Source organism: Calypte anna, chromosome 1 (genome assembly GCF_003957555.1).
Source record: "Calypte anna isolate BGI_N300 chromosome 1, bCalAnn1_v1.p, whole genome shotgun sequence".
NCBI lineage: Eukaryota > Metazoa > Chordata > Aves > Apodiformes > Trochilidae > Calypte > Calypte anna.
The window spans coordinates 38,112,184-38,137,937 of record NC_044244.1 but is presented as its reverse complement, the minus strand read 5'-3'; the positions used below and the strand labels follow the sequence as shown (position 1 = coordinate 38,137,937).

Here is a 25,754-nt window from a genome sequence, read left to right as displayed (position 1 = left end):
TTTGATGTGATAAAAACTCTCCCTGATATACACTGCAAAAAAGCAATGTAGTAAACTCTGTGGAAAAGGCAAACTCAGATTTGCCACGTGAGGTTCTAAGGACGGTTTGTGACGTATGGAAAAAAAAAACATTAAGGATACATATATATGCATAAACAGAATCACAGAATATTAAGGGTTAGAAGGGACCTCTGTAGATCATCTAATCCAACCTGTGAGAGTGGATTCACTTATAGCAGGTTGCACAGGATGGCATCCAGGCAGGTTTTGAATGTTCCCAGGACAGACTGCAGCAGCTCTTTGGGCAGCCTGTTGCAATGCTCTGTTACTCTTACAGTAAAGAAGCTCTTCCTTATGTTTTGGTTGAACACCCTGTGCTGCAGTTTGTGACTACTGCCCCTTGCCTTGTCACCATACACAACTGAAAAGAGTCTGGTCCCATCCTCCTGACACTTGTAAGCATTGATGAGATGCTCCCTCAGTCATCGCCAGGCTAAACAGACCCAGTTCCCTCTGCCTTTCTTTATACAGTAAGATGCTCCAGTCCCCCAGTCATCTTAGTGGCTCTTTGCTGGGCTCTCTCCAGTAGTTCCTTGTCCTTCATGAACTGGAGAACCCAAAACTGAATGCAGAAGCAAAGGAAAATTAATTTCCTTAGCTCTAAGTAACTAAGGAAAATTAACCCATCTATGTTATGTGTACTACAATTTTTACTGTTTGTACCTAAAACCATTGAGATGCAAAGCTCTAATAAGTACTCCTTTAAAGCTACAGATACGAGTAAATGGGATTGTCAGTTGTGCAACGCCAGGGCATTTTGGTGCAAATAGCATTGAAAATACACTTGGCAGAGGTACTCACTTTATTAGATGTGCTTTTATTCCACTAACCTTGTCACAGTACAGCTTAAGCTCTTCAAATGCTTTTTCTTCTTAAACAGAAGACCTTCTTAGCTTAACTTGGATTTTTGTGTTTATTTTCCAGATTTAGTAATAAATCAAAAATTACAGACATTAGTGTTCAGGGTAGAAAAAGCAGCTCTTTACCCCACCAAAGCCATTTGCCACTTTTCCATTAGCGGCTGAAAAAAGAATTCATCCTCATCTGACATTTCAATATCTACTGTTCCATTTCAGAGTTGTCCTCTCAAGGATGAGAGATGCTCCTCACAATTGTATCCCCCCTCTCCATCATACATCAGCATATATTCCATTAATCAAGTAATCCAGCCTGGTATAATGTCTCTTCTGAAGAGATTCACGTATTTTCTTCCCTGTCAGTGCAATAACTAGTAAAAAGAATATCACTCCAAAAAGCAAAGCTGCTATAAGGCTGCTTTTTTCTTCCAGCTGAATGACACCTTTCTCTCTCAGAACACCCTCTGGCAGATAGCTTTCTGAATCAGGTAGGTCATAACCCTCAGGGTTGTTTTGGGAAGCTATGGGAGAACCACTAGAAGACAGGGTGAAACCTGAGGAAGAGAGGAGGGTAACCTGGCTGGAACTGTTGGAAGAGACAATTGTTGTCTCAAGAGGAATGGCTGGAGTTCTTAGCCCTGGCAGGGTGGTAGCAGATCTGGAACTTGTGGTCACCTGCTTAGTTGTTGAAGCAGAAGCTGTGGGACTGGAAAGAGGAAGAGGAGTAACAGCGATGGTGGTGTCAGGGGTAGCAGGTTTACCCCTACCTGCAGCAGGCAGCAAGGTGGTGGTGACAGCAGTAGGTTTAGCACCACCTAAGGTGGTAGGCAGTGAGGTTGTCTGCAATTCCAGTTGGGAGGTACTTGTAGGCAGAGGAGTAAGAATAGTACTGCTGGGTTCTGGAACAGGAGACTGAGTGGTTGGGAACGAAGCAGAGAGGTTTCCAATGTGAACAGCAGAAGATGCATTTGAAGGCAGGTTCATTACTTTCTGCCTGGGGGTGGGATCTAAGCTCTCAGGATGTTTCGCCTGTTGAGATTCGGGAAAAGCTGTATGAAATTCACTGTTGTCCAAATGCTTGGCCATGGAATTCGGGAGTTCAGATGGCTGAGAGACAGATTGTTGCACAGCAGCAGTAGGTTTCTGAGGGCTAGTTTGACTGTGAGAAATAAAGGCTCCAGTATCTGAAGGCAAAGAATACTCATTTGAAAAAGAGTCCTCACTTTCAAAGGATGTATTCTCCGGGGCACGGGTTTCTGAAAATAGAAAGGAAATACCAATATTTAATAATTAAATCTATTTTTGGCTACCCTAGCCTTACCATAACAATTTGTTTTTCTTAGTAATAGAGACATAAGGAGGCTCCAGAAAGCAGTAACTAATGACACCAAGGCATCAAACTTTCTTGCTTTAAAATATGGTGAATTACTTTTAAATTCTGTGCCATAAAGACTGTCACTCTCAAGCCTGGGAATAGCAGACCCTGAATGCTCTGTTCTCACAGAATTCACCTGTGCAGAGCAATCATCCCAATCTGATTGTTTTATGTGTTGCATGCATTTAAGTGTTTTATTTAACCATGTACAATGAGTAGGTCCATTGCCTTTAAACTATTACCAGCCTCTGCCAGATAAGAAGTAGATGTTATCAACCTCACTTTTATTTGTTAGATGTACACACCTCCACCTAGCCAAGGTGACTATATACTCCCCTTTCTTGTAATATCCAAGCACCCCATGACTGTTCGATACATTTCAATTCACATAAAAAAAATCATTCAATACAAGGTGGCAATAATATCCCCATTTTATAGATCATTTTATATGCATACTGATTTGTAAGAAAGACCTGAGCTCCTACTGCCATGCTAGAAGAAAGACACTGCTCCAAAAGCCTCTGAGGTATGTGCTGTGAAGATCTGCATAAGAAGCAGACTGAACATGAGCATTTCTCCAGAAACAGGTATCTGTTGTTTGCAAACCAGATGGGTGAGTGCTATTTAATAGAATTTGGTAGTAGGATACCAGTGCTATGTAACAAATTCCATACAACTAATAACCCAAACAGTTACCTGATTCCGCACAGGTATGAGAGAAATTCTAGGTGAGCACAAGCTCTTGGGAAGACTGGCTGGCATATATAATCAAGTTGCTAACCCATCATTGCACAACAAGCAGGGTGGAAGCACAAGCACAATTACAGTTCCTGTTTCTTTGGTTGAAATCCCTATATATTCTTCTAAGGGAGGAAGATAGATAAGAGAGTAGTACTACTACTACTAGTTTGCAGGCATGTAACTTGTTGCATATTGCTTTTGCCCAGTTCCTGCACTATTGTGCTTGCAAAAAGATATTTGTTAACACTATATAAATAATGTTTTTACATAACCTGCTGCCACCCCTTGCATAGTTCATTTTGGAAAAGTTATCTTTTACAGCACAAACTGAGTTTCTGCAAAAATTCTGCTCTCTCAAGCACCCACACTGAAGCCACCTTATGAAGTCATGGCAGGAGGACACTGTAATTATCAGTTTCTTCTCTGAGCTGTTCAGACAGGTCTGGTGCAAGTTAACATCAGTCAGCAAGGAAGACTTGCTAATAAAAATCCCACAGCACACGACAGTGACTCCTCATCTGCACTTCAGATTCTCTAACTCAAAACAGAAAATAATGATTGCTATTGCCAGCTACTCAGTAACACCACAGGTGCTCCAAGGCTTGTTCAACATTTGCTTAATGTTTCTTTTTGTGTGTATATGGTATCCATCAGTGTAGCATGGATCCTTCAAGCATGTAAGTGGCTACAAAGGCATCATATTTCCATTGCTTTCAGCAATACTCGAGCATTATTATGTACAGGAATTTTTCCTTCTTAAACACACCAAGATGGAAGCAGCTTCTTTTTGTTTTCAGCAAGGGAAAGAGTTCCAAGTCTAATACAAAAGAATTTTCATAAGGGTCAGGATGTTATTCCATCTGGGAAACTGGGCCCACACAAGATCTCACCATACACCTACCCATCCATCTCCCACAAAGCAAAAAACCCAGCATTTTAAAATTACAGTACTCAAAATATTTTACTAAAAATACAACTCACAAACATTTTCCAGTCACTACTGAAAAGTCACAGATGCAAAGGTCATCTAGTTTGGGGGTCAGCAGCTTTTACTGTTATTTACCTCTAATTAGCTTGTAGCTCACATATCCTGTTGCAGGTTTCATTGGACAAGCCTCTGTGCTAGGACAGAAAAACAGGTAGCAGCTTGGATACACACTTGTTCTTTGAGCATTGAAAATCACCAAGTTACACATCTTGCCTCCTGCAAAACATGATATATTTCAGCATTAAGAACTTTTGTACCATCTCGATAATAACCTCTGGTCTGTTAGTAGTTTTCCTCTTACTCACACAATGAAAAACTAACATCCAACATTCCTACAGGAAAAACAACCCAGGACTGCAAACAAATGGTCCAGGGCCAATATACAAAAGGTCACACATTCCTCTTCCTGTACATGAGCTTAGGGAAAAAATAAGTCTAACCTCCCATCCTCCCTTTACCTGTACCATACTGAAAACATGCACTATAATAATTTCTCACTTACAAATTTTGATAAAGCTGAAAATCTCCCTGATATACTAATGGGAAATGAATAGCTCTATTTACTTTTCCTCATCATATCCCAGGAATTTCTAAGACTGTTGCTTCTTGGAGGGGTTCATCTTTAACACCACCATTTCTACTTGGTGCTCGACCTCCTACAGCTCCAAGAGCTTGAAGCAACCGAGCTGTCCCAGAGAAGGATAAGTACTCGAATTTTTGGCTAAAATGAAACGAAGCACAAAAAGGGAGTTAGTTTGTAGCACATCTATTAAATACAATTTATGCATCTTAGAGGGTCTGAGAGGTTTTAACGTTTAAAACTATCACTGTTCCTTCGCTGCATCTATTTCCCTGCAGAGCTAGGGGTCTAACAGCACGCTTATCAGAACAGGACCGCAGCCGCATGCTGCCACTGGTGGCAGCGTGGACGAAAAGATGAATTGAAGTCTCCCTGCTGAACACGGAGCACAGCCTCGTTCCTCCTTGCTGGAATAAAAAGCGAGTCCAACAAACTTCAGAAGTAATTTCCCAAAGGGTTCGTAGGCCGGAACAGAGAAGACCGAAAGAAGAGGAAGGGGGATGGTTACCTGAGAGCTTTTCCCCCGAGCAGCAGTGCTGAACGCAAGCCTCCGGGGTTGCTGCATGCACCGGCTCTGTGCCCCCGACGCCTTTGGCCAGGGCCAAGTTTATATCGACGATGACATTTTCCCTTTTCTCCGCGGAGCACTCTTGACTCAGGGATGGTCCGGACATCACGCAGGTGATCATCAGCAAGCAAACCGGCCACTGGCTGCTGAGGGGAGACATGGTCCCTCGGCTGGGGTCTTCGCCAGCCCTTAGGGTGCCCCTTACCACAGACGTACCGGACCCTCCTCGGCCAGGAACCGGATTTCGCGGCGAGCTTCCCGAACCGCTGGTAGCCGGAGAAGCCGCTGCCGAGATGCCTCCTCTGCTCCCGGGGCGGGGAAGCTTTTTTGGGGGGCACCTTTGGGCTGTCCGGTGTGTGGGGAAGGCAGCGGCGAGGCCGGCCTGGGCTCCGCTCCGCGACCGGGGGCGAGAGGGCAGCGAAGGGGAAAGACGGGAGCCCCGGCCCGCCGGAACGTCCGGGAGGAGGGGCCGAGGGAGGCGGGACCGGGACACCCTCAGCCCGCCCTCCTGCCTGCCTCCTCTGCTGACTGCCTGCCCTCCATTCTCTTTCACACCCCTCTGCCCTCTCTCTTCCATCTGCCCTCCCTCCTGCCTCCAGTGCCGTCTCCACGTCGGGGCTTCCGTGGTGCCCCACCGCCTCCAAACCCGCATCGTCCCCGGGGGCTTGTCCTCAGCATCCTTCGCAAAGGGAAAAGACACCCTCTGAAACTAATCGGGTCGGGTTGATGGGTCTTCGCTGGCAGCTTGACCTGTCTCTTCACCGACTGAGGTTGGCTTTGGGAGGCTCTAATGAAAGCAACTAATGTGCATATCCTGGTCTGAACGGACAGGTGGATATTTCAGTGTCTGCGTAAGTGTCTTTTTGCTACCTCAGTAATCCTGCCAAGCACAGGGTGGTTGCTGAATGGGAGTTGTACAGACAAGCCTGGCTTGGACTACTGGTGTTTTAGCCAATTCTTCCCTCAATAGCTTTAATGCAATTACTTGTTCAAGTCATGATTTTACTTGGAAATTGTTAATTTCCTCTTTTTATTTTTTTGAATTATTATTTTTGGGGCAGTGTGTACAAGTAGAACTGGCCTAGAGCGCAAGAAATAAAGGGTTTGTCAGATATATTCCTTCTTTTTTTCTGGTCTCTCATCCTGCATCTTATGTAAAATAATAGTTGTCTGTAAATAAAAGCCCTATTCTTTTTAGCAATGCCCTTTTACCAAAGGGCAGGTTATTTTACACACTGTTGTGGCTGGAGTACAAAAACAAAACCAGGGAGCCTCATCATGTCTCTGGCAGACACCTGGTGTCTACTTTAAAGAGAGAAAGTGCATTTGAGGTGAGACTTCTTGCTTCTCTGAGATCCCTCCTTGGAAGGGGTGTGGTTCTGGTGGCAGCAGTGGGGGCACATCGTGCTTCACGGCTGCTGCTCTGCCTGTCCCGTGCTCTGCCTAACACCACGGGTCGGTGCCAAGGCATGAGTGGCTGACTTGCTCTTCACATCTCCTTTTGTTCATGCAGCTGGGTGCTGGCTTTTCTTTGGACATAAGTGTTGAAAAAGCCCATAATTTCATTTCATATGAAAAGGCCAATTTGGGGCAACTGGTAATGTTTCATTGTAATTTTTCTCATTCTTTATGCTTTTTAATTTTTTTTAAAAATACAGTTTATTTTTAGTTTTGCGAAATGTAAAGGAATGCTTTGGATACCCAAGTTTCTCTCTTTGGATAAACTGGTAATATTATTTTCCCTAGTAAAAGAAAAAGCTGTAAGAGCACTTTTAAGGTTCATATCACACAGTGAATGAACCATGGGACTGAATACTAAAAGCAAACACAAATATTACCTGGGCTTATACATTGAGCATAGTCTCAGCTCCCACCTGCCTTTGCTTCAAAAGTGGTATTGGGAGAACCTAAGCTTAAAGAAGCTCAAAAAAAGGCTAAAGGTTGGGCTGGGGTGGTCATAATTGGTGGGGCAAGAAGATGGCTCTTGACTGTTGACATATCATTAAGGTGTCAGGGTACTAGAATGTGTGTGGAATGTGCATGTGGAAAACTGCACAGAGACAGACTTAGATGATTATGGTAATATGAGAAGGTCTGATACAACAATATGGTATGAGCAAGGCAGAAGACATGCTATGGGATGCTGCCATTGCACAGGTCCAGCTATCACTGGTCCATTCCCATCTTCCTATGTGTAGGGTGAGCACCCAATCTCCCTGCAGAGAGCAGGTGCAACTCAGCCCAGCTTCTGAGTTGCAGGGGTAGCCCAGACCCATCAAAAGCCTCACAGAAACCCATGAAAATGGTGAGGAGAGAGCCAGCTTTGCTTAACACCTGCTGAGCTGCCCTTCCCACTGAGATGAGAAAAAAGGGAGGCCAAGAGAGAGAAGGATGGTGGGACAGTGTCAGCCCTGCATCACAGTGCTGCAGTGCTAAAGGTGTCTTCCTGCCTCTCTGCTCAGGACCTGGTGCACTACAGCGTGAAACAGCTGGGACAGATAAGAGGAACTTCAAACTATATATATATATATATATATATATATATATATATATATATAAAATGTATGTTTGTGGGTATTCACATTCAAATATTCTATATATATAGTTAATTCCCCTGCCCCCAGACTAGTCATTGTAAGGCATTCTCAGAGTGTGGCCATCGCATTTTGTAATGCTGGATGGCAGCAACAAGGCCAAGGGAACTGTGCCCCTCTAATCAGGGCTGCATGCCAACAGATCACAATGCAGGAGCAGGTGGGGCAGGGCTATTCCCCATGCACAGCTTTTTAAGACCTAGCTCACACCTTCTGAGGAACCTGGAGCTACATGCTTAATAATGCCATTTGCACAATTTTAAATAATCCCCTTGTTTCAAGCATTGAATGCACAGAGTAAGTAATAAAGGAAAAATGAAACTGATAAGAAATGATCTAAAACATTTGCCAAAGCTCTTAAGTTGCTTGGGTCACGGTAATACAAACATGAGATTTATGTATTCAAAGGTAGATATGTACAACTGTACACTATTTCAGGTACATTAATTTAGCTACTGGCTGCAGAACACTGCAGAACACTTGTATTTAATTCACATTAGAGGAAAAATAAAGAATTCACTTACACAAACTCACACATTAAAATATATCTTTAACAATGTTTTCAGTGATAAACACCCACATGGCAGACACATCTTGGTTGCTAAATTAAAACTTTTCTGGGGTGGTAATCTACTGCAAAATCACACTTTCTCAATAATAAATGAAAACTCTTTAGAGAGAAGCAAGAAGTCCATTACATGGAAGTTGAAAGGATGTGAATTGTAGTTAAATATGCTGATCCAATTGAGCTAATTAAAAAACTTCTCCTAGGCTGATGTGTAATGACATTATGGCAAGTACTGGTTAGACTGTAATTCTGTGGACATCATGCACTTTATTTTTAACACTGATGTATCTTTAAACTCTGTCAATCCTCCCTTAAAAGCCACTTACACTACTCACTGTGTTTAAATTCAATCATGTCTGTGCATATTCCAGATTATGAGCTCAAGTTTGTAAACTGAATTGTACCAACAATGGTTTTGTTCTTCCTCCAGAATAATAACATTGCTTTCATACAATTTAGTTGGTATTTTGGCAGGAATCAAGCAGCTGGTTAGGTACTTGAAAGAAAGGTCTGTTATTATTAGGTTACAAAAGCACAGAATGCAGCCTATAGCTGACAAAAGGTGGTGTGGGATTGGGATTATCTTTCCAGAACGTTGGTCTCTCTACCAGTTCTGAGGTGCAGTTCCTATCTATGGGACAGGAGCATTTTTTTTTTGTGTGTGTTAAGTTAAATCTTGGTGGCAATTAGCAAAGGCAGCCAAAGGAAACGATACTTTCAGCTTTCAGTGTCACTGGGCATCTTGTGTGAGTGGAGAATGGACCCGTTCAGAAGCCAGCACAGCCAGCGCTGTGCCATGTTTACTGACAATTCTTCTGTCAGACAATTGCTGCTTTGTCTGTCAAATTTTAAAATAATAACTTTGAAATCTCAAAGTATGTTTCCTTCTCAGCGTTTTACTTTTGTTTAACAGCAGTCACCTGTGAATTTTTGATCTGGGCTGCTTTTTTATCTCCGTCCTGGTACAAAGACAAAGGCATCTGGAGACGGCGTTTTCCCGCCCACTCGATGCCCTGTATCAGAGAAGGGGCTGCGGTTTTGGGGGGATGATGTGAGCCCACCAAGCAAACCACAGGAGAATAGCATGGCTCTGCCGAGGATGGAATTATTTGGCGTCCTCGGACGCATACCTGACACTCTGGGGTTTGGCAAACTGGCTTGCAGAAGAAAATTTAATATCCCTAATTAGAAACAAAACAAAACAAACAAACAAATCAAAACCAAAATAACAAAACAACAGATTAGAGACGTTTTGTGTCCGCCCCGCTCCCCGGAGTCCGCCGTGCGGTCCCGCTGCCGCTCTGTCAGGGCAGATCCCAGGAAAGCTGCGGCCAGCGCCGGGCCCCGGGTGGCTCAGCCAGAGTCCCCAGCTACCCCAACCCTCTCTTCCCCCCTGCTCCCTTCCCCTCCCGGCCCCTGCGGCCTCGGCCTCTCAGCGGAGCCCCGCCCGCAGCCGCGCCGCACCGGGCGGGGCCTGCCCGTGACCCGGGTGCAGACGCCGGCCGGCGCAGGCGGAAGCCCCGTCGGCTTTGGTGGCCGCGGGAGCGGCGGTATCCCCCGCGCTGCCGGAGGCGGGGGGGAGAGAGAGAGAAACGGAGGGAAGAAGAGGAGGAGAAAGTCGGTGGCGCTGCCGCCGCCACCGTCACTATGGGAGCGGAGCAGAGCGCGGAGGCCGAGAGCCGCCCGGGAGAGCCCAGCGCCTCAGGTCGGTGCCCGCCACGCTGCGGGGCGGGAGGGAAGGGTCTGCGTGTACTACCGGGCGGTGGCTGGGTGGGAGGGAGGGCTCCGGGATCGGGGTTCTCTGTCCCTGTGTCACTGCGGGGGTGCCTGCGAGAAGGAGGTGAGGCTGTGCAGGGGCCTGGCGCAGCGGTATCGGGGAAGGAGAGGGGTGGGGGCGGTTGCTGTGGGGAAGGGAGCGGCTTCTCGGTGCGAGGCGGCCCGGCCTCTCCTCTGGGGTGGGCTAGGAGGGCGCGGGGGGCAGCACCCAAGGAGTGGGAGGCAGAGCCGGCGAGGTGGGTGCACCCCAGGGCCCAGGCCAGGGCCCATCTCCCGATGGCGGGACGAGGGAGGGAGGGAACAGGGTGCCGGGCTTGGGGGCGAGTAAGGAGGAGAGTGTCAGGGGTGTAGGTGTTCTGGCTGAAGGTTTCCCTGGGAGTGATAGCGAGGGGCGTACAATGCTGAAACAAGTGTTTCAAATGCACTTGAAATCAAACTGTTGAACCGAACTTTTCCTATGAAGATATACTATGAAAGGGCCTTACTCTCTTGGGACAAATAAAGTGTCTGGTGTTGGTACTTTCATCATCAAAACAAAAGCTTGTCAGTCTGTCCCTGGGGTGAGAAGGCAACATGGCTTTCACCAGCTGTTAACCTGGTTTTGAAAAAAAAATTAAAAATTTAAAGAATTACTGAATGTAATAGATTCACAGAGAGAGGGTGTGAAGGGGGAGTACCACCTTGAGTAATCTCAGAGATGTGTTCATGCTGCAGAAGACTATTTTAAGCATGGTAACATTCTCTTATCACTAAATTCTGATGGAATCTGCATATTAACTTGATCATTTCCTCTCCCCTTTCTCTGTATCCTTCCAGCAACCCCTTCACCAGCCAAGCACCGAGCCAAAATGGACGACATTGTGGTGGTTGCCCCAGGAACGCAGTCCTCTCGAAATGTCAGCAATGATCCAGATGTCATAAAACTGCAGGAAATTCCAACTTTCCAGCCCCTTTTGAAAGGTGATTGTTTTCGCCCTGTTTTTTAAAGGCCTTTTTTTGGTACCTAATGGAGACAGTGTTTGGTATGTCCTGAGGTTCCTTCTGAAGTTCCCCTTTCTGTTAATATTTGTCACTACCCTCTTGTTCTAAACTTTCTTTTGTTCTTTCATAATTATTCCCAGTATTCTAAATGTTGGATGAACTTGTTTAGAGGTATGAGGTCTCTGCAGTGGAGACAGTGCAGCTGCACCACTGTTTGATGATAGGTGCTGTGTTACATTATAATGCATAGTGGACTGCAGTGCTCTAGGCTCATAAAACATCTGCCTGTTATTCTGTCAGAGTCGTAACTACCTGTGTATGGATTCAGTTGCTTGAAATCAAATTATTTTGTGTAGATTACCAACTTTGAGAAGATTTTGTTCTTGTTTTGAGGGGTAGGAGGTGCACTGATGCTTATGTGGGTCCTTTAACCCTGTGTTGACAGCTCTGTTTACATTATTGGACTTTTTGAGTTCCCACGGTCGGTCTTTCTTTTTTTCTTTTCCTCATAGTCTTGTTCTTTGTTTTTCTTTGTTCCTTTCCAAAGGGAAATGAAGATTTAAATCAAAATTGTCAAGCCTACAGTTTATCAGCAAACCTAGTGAGCATGCTGTGTTACAAAATTTACGGTGGATGATGTTGTAGAAATCTGTATTTGATTTATTCCTGTCTTTTCACTGCCATTTTAAAATGGACTCTAAGATTGCTGATGTTGGTGCAGATTCATGTCAGCAGCAGGCAGGTTCATTGCCTGTGGACTGAAGATGCTTTGCCTGAGTCCAGCCTTGTATAAAATGCAGAATCAGATTCTTGCCAGTGGTAGTTTGGGATGTAAATTCTGGAACCCAAATCTGCAAGAGAAATAAGGAAGTTTAATCTGACATATTAAATTTAGAAGATGCATTAACATCTGGTACTGAGGTTGCTGTGTATGTATCAGAGTGTGATGACAAATAGTTTCAGTTCCACCCAGCCTTAAACTGTGGTGAGCAAACCTGGGTTGCATAAGGTCTGTGGAAGTCCTGGGAACTGGGGGTAGTGGTTGGTTGTTTCCAGAGGCAATGTTCCTGTATGACTAGTCAAGGAGCAAGTGAGGTGGGAAATGAGAAAAAACAGATAGCAGCAGCCATGTGGATGAGATAGAAAGGTTGGAAGGCACTACCTTAGGTAGCTGGTTCAGGTCCTTTAACTGCTAAATGTGTGCTTTAAATTGTTTGATGGGAAGTTGTCTTGATTACTGAGTTGGTTTTGCTGGTCTGTCTTCAGAGCTGAAGCTGTATATATATATGAAAGAAACCTTTTCTATTTCCCTTGGTTTGCTAATAGTTTCTGAGTCTCTTGAGATGTGGTGACAGCTGTTGACTGCTCATGTTTACTTTTGTGGACAGCTTTTTCAGCCTCAAATAGTTATTATTTGATCAACAGGACTGTGACACTTGTGTTCACTGCATAAAGCGGTGTGGTCTGATGAGTGAGTTGAGTCTTGTGAGGTCCCAGGTTTGTCATAGACCTTCTCAAGAAGTTGTCCTTTTTTCAAATGCTCTCTTCTCTGTATTTTTCAAATGCAGGATCATGGCTGAAGAAGGATACCAGAGATCTTTTAGGAGTCAATCCTAAAAACTTGTGTAATGTGAACTTACCAGCTTGGAGAAGTGAAGATGTGAACTCATAGCCCTTGTGAGCTTCATTATTCCTTTGAGTTTTTCCTTGACTAAGCAAAGCCAGGGGTTTTTATTTTGCTTTCAAGTCTTAGAAGAAGCAGAATATTTAAATGGAATAGTTCAATTGATGGGCTGGGAAAGCACATAGTCATGAAGAGATTGTGTTCTTGAGAGGCAAAACACTGAAAAGCAAAGCACTGTTCTCTTCCAGACACATTGAGTTGGGTTTGTGATCAATGAAGCTGGAGATCTTTAGTGTTGTACACTCTTCCATGGAAGAAAATGCCAATTACATCTTTCATACTAGGCTTTCCTTGACTTCTTCAGCAAAAATTGCACCTCAGAGTTACATCTATGATTCTCTAGGGTCCTTCTGAGTAATGTTGCCTTCCTTCAAATAATGTTGTTACTGAGCATGCTTAATAAGCAGTGCTTGAGAGGTCAGTATTTCAGCATTTGCTGGTGTTGGTGTTTGAACCCGTTGGACGTAGCCATTTGGTGGTGTGGGCTGTCTGCTCTCTTGAAGTGGTTGTGTAGCACCTGCTATGGTAAATCAAGGGCTGGAGTGTCTTTTTCTTAATGCCAGGGACTATCTTCTCTGGTGCTGTATTTATGTGGACAGAAACGGGGGGGAGTGTTACAGCTTGTTTAGGAAAGCATTACACAAGATCCCTGTTCTATTGCCATTTGTAAACATCAAATCCCAATCCCATACAAACTAAGGGGGCAAAAAGCTACACTTAGGGAGTACAGCTGGGAGGGAAGTAACCAATCATTGTTCTCAAGAAACTGCTGTATATTTGGAATGTTTGCAATTTTATTCTGAATGTAAAATACCTTTGATTAGAAGTGATAGCAGGGAACTTTACTGTTTGATGAAATAAGAGTAGTTTGTTCTTTTTTTTTTTTTTTTTTTTTTTTTTTTGTTGTTTGTTTGTTTGTTTGTTTGTTTAAGTTGGGAGGAAAGTTTATAGCAATCAGGGAGCAAGAGAGGAAGTCTCCAGTCTTCTCCCTAGTTGCAAGCATTTGCTGCAGAGACCTCTTAGAAAGTGATACAGAACAAAGTGAAAAGTGTTATGATGTTTCTTTCCTTTGTGTAACTTAGTGAGGACAAGGGAATGAAAGGGAAGCGTCTCTCTATTCAGTGTCCCTGGTTCTTGCAGTCAGTTCGTAGTGTGAAGTCATAGCCAGCTGTGTACAATATCAAAGTGATTTTCTGTGAGTAATGCAAAATTATATAGCTTGTGTAGCTTATGAACAAAGCAGCCTATCTTATTAAACTGTTTGGAAACAAAATAAATATGTGGTCTTTCGTGTAGACATGACTACAGAAGGTTGACTAGGTGCCACTGTGTGGGATTTGTCTTAGAGAGGCTTTTATTGGTTATATAAAGTATCACCTGTGACCAGGGATTTGGCTTTTATGACCAGGGGATCCTGACTGAGGATTAAGGGCTGCTGGCAAGAGAAGGGATCCACCTGATAAAGTGTGGTTAGAGCATCTTTACCAACAAGTGGGCCAACCTGAAAACAAGTGTGTTAAATTAGGAATGATTAATGTCTGCAGTTAAGTGAGGAAGCAATGGACAAAGGCTGAAAAGCAAATGGTATTGCTGTTTGGGGTGCAGTTTTTCTTGGTAGTTAAAGAAAGATGGGTGGGCTAAGGAATTAAGTATTGTTACCAAACTTCTGGAAAGCTTTTGAGAAGAGCGTTTAAGTTTCTGTTGTGAAAATAGAACGCCCATTGTATTATTATAGAGGGTATCAGAATCTCTTTGAAGCCTTAAGGACTGAGGTCTGTTTTTCTGGTGGCAGCAAAGTGCAGTGGTGAACAAAAAAGATGGATATGTATACAGGATGTATTGGTGTGTGTTTGTAATATGGAAGAAATTGTTCAAGATCCATCCATCCATCTGCAAATAGGTTGTGCCAAGGTCAGTAAGACCTTACACAAACAAAATGTTAGGAGCTTGATTGTAGGAAAAGCTTTGATAGGTGTATCTGTTAAATTAAAAATCAAATTAATCTTTACTGATCAGTTCTGAGAAAGGGAGCAGGACGTGTGAGGGTGGAGTCCATGCCTGTTTTGGGCAGCTCTATGGTATCTGGCATGCTCCAGATTTCATAAGACAAAGTAAGTCTTATGGATTGTTTTGAAGAATGTAAATATATTTGATACCCATTTGTGACTGTCTTCTTGCAGGAAAAACAATTTAATGTTCATTGCCAGTTGGTAAACTGAAAAGCAAAAGGTTCCAAAGTTTGTATTAGAAGAAAAGTCTTTTAACTTCTCAGCAACTTAGCAGAGCTGTGTTGGGGAAACAGTTCAGAAATATACAGGGTATGAGCAATCCTGACTTACTTCATTTTAGGCCACATTGGGTTAATGGTTATTGAGGCCTAGTTAGAGGTTTTCTAAAAATGAGCTAATGGGAAAGAGATAACTTAATTGGCAACAGAAGAGAAAAATAATCATGTGAGAAGAGTGGTTCCGTGAAAATGGAATGTGTAATTGGAATACAAAGGCACCTGCATGATATGGTGGTGTAAACAAGGCTTCTCTATATAAGTGAGTGCAAATTGTTAATAAATGATTTCATACAATCATATTGATGTGCACATGGAATCCTTAAGCCTCCGCAGACTCTTTTCCCACAGAGCTGTGTCATCACATCATGTGAAACCACATCAGTGGTTTCTGACAGTATTTAATACTGGCTTGGTCATCTGTTATGGAAACTTGAGGTACAAAAGAGTACATCAAAGGGTTGGACTTCCTGTATGATGGTGCCTGTAAGATTTACAAAAAGCAATCCTTCTTCCAGGCATGTATCTAAAATAGAAACTTGAAAGAAATGAAGTCTAGAGTGAAATCATGGAATCATAGAATCACAGAATGCTTTGAGTGGGAAGGAGTCTTTTAAGTTCACCTGGTCCAACCCGTGGGCAGTGTCATCTTTCACCTCAAAGCCCCATCCAACCTGACCTTGAACACTTTCCGTGATACAGCATCTACAGATTCTTTGGGCAATCTGTTTCAGTGTCTTGCTACACTTATAATAAAAGAAATTAATTTCTTCTTTATGTCCAATTCAGACCTGCCCTCTTTAAGTTTAAAGCTATTGTCTCTTGTTCTGGCACTATAGGCATTTGTAAGAAGTCTTTGTTACAAGCTATACTGTTGAAACTTTTTTTGGAAATTAAATCATTCCTACTTCCAGCTAAAATTCTATACTGGTAAAAGGTCTTAATCTGAAGAATAAAAAGAAACAGAGGTTACTGTCAATCTGCATAGGCACTGTGTAAGCAGCAGAAGCTTCCTTACATTGCTGTGCCTTCTCCTGTCCTGAAAGAATTTTGCAGTTAGTTTGCTCTCTAGTCTTGTTTCATAGTTCTGGTCACCCAAGTGATATTGTGAGCATTTGAGATGTCCTGGCTTGTTGACAAAAGCTGCCAGGGATGGCCATGACTTTCTACTTCTGCCAGCTGAGGTTAAACAATGTCACAGACTCTTAACTTGTTCTTTGAAATGGGAATAATCTTTGTGGGTTTTCTTTGAGAGACATTTCTGGAACATCTGAAAAACAAGGTATTTTAGTAGCCTATGGCTTATATAGAAAATGGTAACTTTCAAGTTGCATTCCATTTGGTTTGATGCCGAGTTAAAAATTCAAGTAACATGTAGGCATGGCAAGAGAAATTATTGTTTTGCAGACCAATTCTTCACACTGTGCAAGAATGACTTTTAGTTTCTTCTGATACTTGGTGCTTGCAGCACAGTAATTCACTGAATGCTCAGGCTGGCAGCTTACCCCTGTTTAAAGGGGGACTTAGTGCATGCTGCTTTTGCTTCTGGCCATGTGGGCATGCATCCTCTTGTTGCTCGAACTTTGCTATTTCTTGGACTCTTCTGTTGAAGCTGTATCTTGTACAGGTTAGTTCCATGTTGGGTTGGTAAGCAGAGCCACCTTGGAGGACAGATGAGTGAATGCTAGAATTGTTACCTGGTAATTGACAAGAGCCAGGTGAAGGTGGAGCTGAGGGTGTTAAATCCTCTTTTCAGTAGCAACATGTTAAACTGACTGAAGTCTGTGATTTCATTACATCTTGACACTATGTTGATAATGATGTTGGAATCGTTAACTTGAAGTGCCTGGTTCTTCTGCTATCTAGTGGTGGCATCATATAGAGGACTCTGTGATGTAGGTTGTGAAGTAACAGCTGCTGGTAAAATGTAATTTATCTGTTCTTAGGATGGGCATGGGTTGTCTGTCCACAATAATGTTATCTGAGCACATCTGTTTAGTGTGGAAGCTTACTCTGCATTTCAGGCCTTCAGTTTAGCTATGTGGTGTGGTTGTCCCTTGTTTCTTCTTGCTTTAATGCTCTGGGTATCTGTAAGGTGACAAATTATTTTATGATTTTATGCTGCTGATGACTGTACTCTATTAGGGACAGTGTCTTCTTAGAGTTTAGGAAGACAAATTCATGCCCGGATGGTAACTTGGGTAACTTATGAAATGAAAACTGAAATCCCCTCTATATGCCAGGCAGATGCTGTCTGGCTTCTCCTCAGCTCAACTTTTTGGCTGAACATCTTGATGGCTGATATCTTTTTAATCCCTTTAGTGTGAAGGCCAAGGCTGCTCCCCAGGTGGCAGTGTAGGAGAGGCTGTGACCTTCTCTTCGTTGGGTGTTCTTGTACATTACAGTTAACACTGGAACAACACCTTCAGGAACTTAAGCTTTTGATAACCAGTCCCCTGTAAATATTGGTAAATCTTTTGTGCTGCCATTTTCCTTGCACAAGGATCTGAGGATACTTTTCCTTTTGTTTTGTCTGGTGGTTTTAGGCTTGTTGTATTCAAGTTCCCCTGAGAGCAGGGATCATTTGTGTGTATTAGTGTGCTGACAAGCAACTAGAGACTGTGGCTTATGCAAACAGTTCAGGTATGGCTCTTGTGCTGAGGCTTCTAATTGCATTTGCTGTCATATGCAGATTGTTTTATGTCAGAGGAACTCCTGATCCTTGCAGCACTGAGAGAAACAAAATTAGCAAAAGATGCTGAGGCTTTTGTTTCAGGCTCACCTGTGTTCCCAGGTGAGGTGGCTTCTCTGCAGACCTACAGCAAGTTACTTGTGGTGCACTCCATTCTTTTTCAGACATACCTGGTGTGCATATTGTAGGCTGTAGCTGTATTAAGGTTTTTGTGTGCAGCTCATTAGCATCCTCTAGCCTGATATAACTGCATTCTTGACCTACAAATACTACTGCTGTTTCTGTAAGAATAGCAAAGCATGGGAAAGAGGTTGCTCTGTAGGGTTGTGACAATTCTGTTCTTCGTATTTTTAAGGACACATTAAGCAAACTTGTAGCAGGCATGAATTAGAAGTAAACTAATAGATTATGGCTAACCCACTGAGGTCTTTCTTTATCATACCACCCATTGTGAGTATTTACATTGCTTCGTTGTTTATGAAGAAAGGTATTTCACAAAGCAAAACCCAAGGCCTTCACTCTGAAGAGACTAGGTTATAGTTTACTTGAGAGTAGCATAAGAAGAACACCAAAGTTATGTGGCAGAAAGAATCTTACAAGATAGGTACAGCATGAGGAGTGTCCTTTTTTATCTCATTATGGTTTGAAGTGAAAACTTGGCAGTGGTATTTTTATTGTAGCTGGTGCATGTCTTCAGCAGAGAAGCATTGGGAGATGCTGAGAAAATCTGTGAGAGAACAGCGGAAAGATTTGTGCTGCTGTGCCAATCTACTGTTGTCCTCCAGTCACAGGAAACACAAACTTGCATTAGGCAGCATGAAAGGTTTGCTTATCCCTGTATAATTTTTGGGTGAGATACTACTTGACTGCAAAATATCAATGTACTTATCTTTGTGGGACAGCACATACACAGATGATGGATGCTTATTGTACGAGCCTTTAAAGCAATAGGATTTGTCACATCTCACTCTTCAGTTTGTTCTGGTGTCTCACTTGCATCCTTTGTTCATTCCTTTACATCACTATGTGCTACTTCCATTTATTGTCTAGGGAATTTAGCTAATAGCATGCATTAGTGAATTCTAGTCCTAGAATTCTTCAGGAATTATGCTACTTCAATAATTTGTTATTTTACCTCTGTCTGTGCCTTACTAGGAAGATCTGCTTATACACCACTTGGTAATACTGCCAAGGGTATAGGGCTCTAACAGAATTTGCAGCATGTGGTGGGATGAACCCCATGCTTAGTTCTGAGACTGAAGTCAAAATGAGCAATATTTCTGAGAAATACAGAAATTTATAAGGTAAGTGCATGTTTGGATTTTTGTGGTTTTTGTTTGTTTGTTTGTTGTGTTTGGTAATTTGTTGGTTTGGGTTTTTTTGTGTCTGTGGGGGGGGCAGTTTTGATTTTTTTGTTTTTTTTTAAGACTTGAGGACCAGTACTCTGCTGTGTTACAGTGAGCTGCCTCTCCTTTTTGGTTTCATGACTTGAAATTAGCTGTGAAAACAGAATGTAGGAGATGCCTCAGTTTGAAGGAAAAGCTGCTTTCCTCAAAAAGATAGGAGAAGAGGAGAATATCCTGTCTCAATGTGTCCCTCACAAACCACCCTCAGTGGTTTGTTGATTATTTGGAGACCTGGACCAGTTAGTTTTTATGAGTTAGAGGATTTGAGTCTGCAGTTTGGTATTATCCAAACAATGCACTCAACACGAGAAGTCCAGAAGTTATTGGTTTTTTTGTTTTGTTTTTATGTACAGGATAAGTGGATACTTCTGAATCTACTGCCCATCTGCAGTTAACTGCACGTTCTGTGACATTACATTAGCAAGTTCTGCTCTTGTCCTTATTTCTCTGCCCAAACCCAGATACCAGAAAGTTGCATAGGTTGGCAATACCTTCTTTTTCTAATTAAGTGCTTGACTTACTAAATCATATAAAGATAAAAAGGTTATTAAGGTAGAAGTGAAAAAGCAAGTCTACTCAAGCCCTAAACCTATCAAAACAGTGTGGTGGGAGCTTAGGTTAGCTGTGTTCTCTTCGTATTATTGTATAAGATGAGATCAAAAACCAAGCAATAAAGCACAGATCAGCAAACACATTGTTATAAACCCCTGAAGTTCAAAATCAAGTTTGATCTGCCTGTGTTCCTTGCTTGGAGCAGCTTAACAGAAAGGAAAATAAGAGTTTTGTGATTCATTTGGCTTTAACAGTGAGGTTTGACATACTGAATCTTGTAATATTCCCTCTATTTTAATACTCTGTTAAAGAGTCGTGAACTAGAAACATTTGTAGCTCAGGGAAAGGTATTGGAGAGCTCCTTCCCCCTAGCTCTCTACTATCCCCCTATTATTTACTCACCTCCCCACCCACTTTTCTCTTGGCCATTTCTTGGCCTTGCATACTTAGTTAAGGGGTTTCAGACAGCCTTTGGCATGAGAGTGGTGCTGCTGAGATGCCATTCAGCTTCCATAAAGCTGTGGTCATCCTTGGCATACTCTGTAGCAGGATTTTAATGCCTGTAGTGCCTGGGGAGATTATTGGTTTTTGGGTTTTGTTTTTTTTAATGGTGGAAAGTCTGGCTTCCAACAACCTGTAGACACCTGAGGAGTTTTGAAGATTGCATGGCAGTGATGTGACTCCCTTTTGCAGGCTGATCTCTTTGATCTAGTCCAGTGATCCTTTGGTCTGGTTTTGTTCAGTATCTTTATCAATGACCTGGAGGAGGGGATGCAGTGAGATACCCTCAGCAAGGTCACTGGTGATACTGGGAGGGGTGACTGATAGACCAGAAGGCTGTACTGCTATCGAGTGAGATCTGGAGAGGCTGGAGAGCAGGGCAAAAAAGTGAACCTCATGAAGTTCAGTAAGGAGAAGTGTTGAGTCCTGAAGCTGGGTAGGAACACCAATCACCAGTACAGATTAGGGGACATGCTGCTGGAAAGCAGCTCCGTGGAGAAAGACCTTGGAGTCCTAGTGGGCAAATTTATAGTGGACAATAAATTTTTCATGGGTCAACAGTGTGTCCTTGTGGCCAAGAGAGCCAGTGGTATCCTGGGGTGCATCAGGAAAAGTGTGTCCAGCAGATCTAGGGAGGTACTTGTCCCCCTCTACTCTGCCCTGGTGAGACCACACCTGGAATACTGTATCCAGTTTTGGGCTCCTCAGTTCCAGAGAGCAGGAATGTACTGGAGAGAGTCCAATGGAGAGCTACAAGAATGATTAAGGAACTTGAGCATCTCTCCTGTGAAGAAAGACTGAGAGAACTGGGGCTGTTCAGCCTTGAGAAAAGAAGGCTGAGAGAGGATCTTATTAATGTGTATAAATATCTGAGGGGTGTGTGTCCAGAGGAAGGGACCAACCTCTTTTTGGTCGTGACAAGTGATAGGACAAGGAATAATGGGTTTAATGTAGAACATAGGAAGTTCCACATCACAACATGAGGAGAAACTTCTTTATTGTGAGGGTGACAGAGCACTGGAACAGGCTGCCCAGAGAGGTTGTGGAGCCTCCTTGTGGAGACTTCCAAAACCTGCCTGGATGTGTTCCTGCACGGCCTGCCTTAGGTGATTCTGCTTTGGCAGGGGGGTTACACTATATATAGAGGTCCCTTCCAACCCCTAACATTCTATGATGCTATGATGCTTGTGGAGTTTTTTGTTAGAGGTTTTCTTCTTGGATGTGTGTGAATGATTGAGTTCCCTGGGTACTTATACATATGTTGTACATGTCTGTTTCCCTCATACTGCAAAATGTTTACTAACTGTAATACTGGCACAGAACTTCAGAGAAGACAAGTAGTATGACCTGATAGGCCTTGGTGTGTTCATTAAATGTAAAATGTCATGCAGTGCAGTATCTCATATCTGATTGACTCTTGTATTAGAGAGGTACTTTGAGCTGGCTTGAGATGTTGTAACCAAATTGGGTTTTTTTCACTTGGTCAAGAGGAAGGGCAAAATTAAGTGTAGGTGCTGTTAAAAGAGATGGGTTTGTTTTTTTTTCCTTTTAGTAGCTGATGCACGTGGAAATTGTATTCTTGATATGGTAGGTGCATCCATTCTAATACAGTGAAAATTGAATGATCACAGGCTAAAGTCCTCTAATTGTTACAGTTGGGATATCCCTTAGAAGTCACTTGTGTAACTTAAAAATATCAAAGTGAGAACTGTAGTTCAGTGTTGCATTAAAAGACCTGAGAAACTGAGTCAACAGCACTGGATGCTTTCCACCGTGTTGTATCAGCCTGGTGATGATGTGTTGTGCCCAAGGAAAAGGTGTATCAGTGGGTGGAGAGCTGCCTTCCCATCTGTGTGCTGAGCTGGGGACGCACAGCCTGCTAGTAAGTAACCCTGCTGCTGTGCTTAGAATCATAGAATCATAGAATTGGCTGGGTTGGAAGGGACCTCAGAGATCATCAAGTCCAACCCGTGAACCACCGTTGCGGTTGCTAGACCATGGCACTGAGTGCCACATCCAGTCTCTTTTTAAATATCTCCAGGGACGGAGAATCCACTACTTCCCTGGGCAGCCCATTCCAATGTTTGATCACCCTCTCCGTAAAGAAATTCTTTCTACTTCACTACTCCTGAGGCATGAGATGAACAGGTTTCTCTTGCACAGCAATCCTTCAACTTAGTGCTGCAGTGTCCTTTCTCTGTTTTCTGATTTGCTGCTCTTTACCCCTGTAGTCCTTTGTTAATAGGACTGTGAAGACTTGGATAGACTGCAGTCAAGGTAGCTGCCACAGGGTGTCACTGGAATACAAAGGGAGTAGTGGATGTGATTGAAGAGGCCTGAAGACCTCGCTGAAACGGTGCTTTGGAAAAATGCTTTTTCTTCAGACTCTTTTAATGAACATTTGTCTTCTGTCTGCATTTGTTTTACCATCAACATCATTAGCATATATTCCCTCTAGTCTATCCTTTGATTTTGAGGGGGACTTGTGTGATTCTCACTTCATTAATGTGTTAATGGGAGGTGTGTACCAAAAAATTCGGACATCAGCTGGAGACTAGTGTCCTTCACTGTGTATGTTGTCCAAACCTTGTAGTGCTTGGGAAGTTGTTGACTCTCAGCAGGAACCTGAGGCTACAAGCTATTTGCATATAACTGATTTTTTAAAAATAAAAATGCTAATAGAGGCAACATTTATGTTTGCCTAAACTTGTTTTGAGTGAGACACCATGCAAAATTGCTTGTGCATGTTCTCCTCCTGATCTCGCTGAGATTGCTGGCAAGACATGCCTCTTCAACACTTGGACTTTGGTGTAAAATTACTGGAGTCTGAGTTTCATTGTTTAAAATTCACTGTGTCTGCAAACTCTTTCCAAACTCGTGTGCCAACTAGAAGGGAAGAGAAGCCATGTTTCAAGTTCAACCAGGAGCAAAATGCTGAGGAAAACCACCCTCCAGAAGAATCCCTTTCTTTTTCGGATTACTTGGCTCAGACAAGTGATCGCTTGTTCTTAGTAGATCTTTACTGTGTTACATGCTTATTGTGGTGGGGTTTTTTATGTGAGTGCAGGAAATCCTTCAAGGATAGGATGTTTCTCTCACTGACCCTGCTTAATGTACTTCGGCACATTGAGCCTTCTCTGTGCCCCTTGTATGTAGCTGGAAGCTGACCTGGAATCCACTGAGCTGCAGACACCTCTTGCAGTTGCTGCAGTGTAAAGGGGACGTTTCCAAAGAGCTCCCTAGAAAGTGTGATCTGCTAGGTCAGGGCATTGTAAGTCATTTTACAGGGGAGACTTAAAAAAATAATTGTAAGTACATCTGGCTGTGTTTCAGTGAATAACCCTTTGCTTCTACTTCTTGGCGAACCTCAGAAGATGCTGTGATGTGCTTCAAGAAGCAGGACTTGAGTGCTGCAGTACATATTACCCTCATGATAAGTTTTACAAGTTTAAAATAAAATTTCTTATGTTTTAAAATGTTCCTTTTAATATGAACCAAACCCAAATAAAACAGCTGGTAAGGGACTGCTGACACTCTTGGTGCTGGACTGGTCTCCCTTTGCAAGGACTGGGCCAGGGATGTTCAGCTGGCTGAGGAGAAAGATGAGCAAAAGTTTGGTCATGGTTTTATGAATTCTTATTTTTTGTAATAGCAGTCTTTCTGTCAGCCAAACAAAGACTGAATCTAAAGGGAAAGTTTTAACTTTCTTTTTAATTCTTATGTCTCTTGATTTCCTCTGAGTAAACAGAATTTTTATCTGTAATAGGAAGTGGAAGAGATTTACCTCCTATGAGATTAGATCTCGTTTTTTATGAAATGAAAGTGGCAAAAAGCAGATTATTGGAATGGAAGTGCATGTTTGCATTTATATATCTGTATAAACAGGATTGCTTAGAGTACTTACCCTGTTGCTTTTTGTTGTCTTCTATTGAGGGGTCTTGTCACTAGTTTTAGTATTAACTTAAATTTGTTGTCAGTCTGGGTTTTCATAGTTTCTGTGTTGGAGAAGGCAGTAAGGGAGCATGCATTAGTTATTAAGATTAGAGGCTTTATTTATTTTCTTGAATGTTTGTATATACATAGGTATATATATTTGTTGTTGTTGTTGTTAACTGAAATAATTTCCAAGCCCTGCAGTGTGCTTGGTTGTATGGGTGTGTGGTAGCAGAAACAAAATTTTGTCAGAGATGAATCTAAGCTTTACAGTTTTGTAATCTTTGGAGCCAGAAGCCCAGGGGAACTTTAAAATGGAATTGCCTGCACCTCTGCTTTTTGCTAACACAGGGTGGTCCTCAGACTTGAAGTCTTGGCATGGATTCACTTTGGCTAACATGAGGTGCTCCAGAACCATGCTTTGGAGAGGACAAGGATTTGGCTGTGGCTCCAAATTTTGGGGGTTATTTGGCATCTTGCCTCAACCTGGAAACAGAGAATTTACAAGAAGTGCAAACCCATGGGGTTTTTCTCCATGTTGTCTTTGACATCCTACCAGTGAAACAAAAAGCCCAGTAACAAACACACTACCCTGTGAGTAAGTGTCACTGCAGGAAGTTGGCATTTCCTTACTGAATTTCCTAATAAAGACACCAGGAGATTAAAATTAGGCTTCAGTTCATGTTTTGAATTGGTTTCAAGCTCTAACCATTTCAAGGTTCCAGATGACTGGTTTGATGGATTTTTATATATTTATTTTTCCACACTGTAAGTTTAATTTAAACTAACTGTAGTCCTGGCTTGGACAAATTGTGTGCAGATATTATATGATGTGTGCAGATACATGATTATATGATGATGTATGGCCAACAAAAAGAGAAGACAATAATGTAATCTTAATTTATTTCAGTGTCTCACAATACCTAGCTGCCACTGCAGCAGCATTAGGTAGGCATGGTACTTACCTCTATCCTGTCTTAGGAGATAAATTGGTTGCTTCTGTTTGTCCTTGCTTAGTTGCCAAGTGTTCTGGTTTTAATATCTGGGTATTAGGAGCATCTGCTGGTATCTCTGTGAACAGTAAAGCTAATTATACTTATTAGCAAAATTTTGTGCACAAATGTGTTTCTTCTGTAAAAGATACTGCTGTTCCCTGTGACCACATAAACAGTTGCTGAGCTACTACTTCAAACAACAGGGGTTTTAGATGTCTTGATTTTAAAAATTACCCACTGATCTGATAGTGTGAATATACCACTTATATGAAACATGCTTGCTACTACAGAACAATAATTAAAATCTTTAGTTAGACTTGTGCTTCAACTACCTGTTGGGTTTTTGATGTTGGGTTTTTTTAACATAGGAAAAAGTAAGTCTTGCACAGTCCTGTTCTGTATGTGACAATTTCATGGAGATATAGGGTTTACCAGACCTCTGGGAAGGCAGAGGTGTTCCATGACACTGAGCTTGATTTTCTCCAAATCAGCTTTGAAATACATTGTTCTCCATGTTTTTGTTTTCACAAGGCACAGGTTTTCTCATCTTAAGAAATGAAAGCCCAAAGTGTAGAAACATTAAAAAAACCCCAACCAACATAAAACCCAAATAAAAAAA

The 25,754-nt window shown here is 42.5% G+C and overlaps 2 protein-coding genes across 2 annotated transcripts in view; one reads left to right on the top strand and one right to left on the bottom strand.

Moving 5' to 3' along the window:
• Positions 1–857: 857 nt before the first annotated feature.
• Positions 858–5,650, bottom strand: MANSC1 (MANSC domain containing 1). The gene is made up of 3 exons (XM_008504459.2): positions 5,110–5,650; positions 4,097–4,237; positions 858–2,173 (listed from the first exon to the last, which is right to left on the bottom strand). Exons 1-3 carry the CDS (start codon positions 5,327–5,329, stop codon positions 1,191–1,193), a joined length of 1,344 nt encoding a protein of 447 aa, XP_008502681.2. The 5' UTR covers positions 5,330–5,650; the 3' UTR covers positions 858–1,190.
• Positions 5,651–9,803: 4,153 nt separating this feature from the next.
• BORCS5 (BLOC-1 related complex subunit 5) overlaps positions 9,804–25,754 on the top strand; it is a 71,840-nt gene continuing 55,889 nt past the window's right edge. Inside the window, exons 1-2 of the mRNA XM_030461768.1 lie at positions 9,804–10,036; positions 10,924–11,067. Coding sequence (XP_030317628.1) covers positions 9,979–10,036; positions 10,924–11,067 — 202 coding nt within the window. The 5' untranslated portion in view covers positions 9,804–9,978. The remainder of the gene's footprint in view (positions 10,037–10,923; positions 11,068–25,754) is intronic.

Excerpts from the sequence above, each read along its gene's own strand:
- MANSC1 (XM_008504459.2), bottom strand. The coding sequence starts at position 5,329 with ATGTCTCCCCTCAGCAGCCAGTGGCCGGTTTGCTTGCTGATGATCACC. Across the intron at positions 4,238-5,109 it reads CTCGGGGGAAAAGCTCTCAG|GAGGCAAGATGTGTAACTTG; the intron begins GTAACCATCCCC and ends CATGTTTTGCAG. Across the intron at positions 2,174-4,096 it reads GAGCTACAAGCTAATTAGAG|AAACCCGTGCCCCGGAGAAT; the intron begins GTAAATAACAGT and ends TTCTATTTTCAG.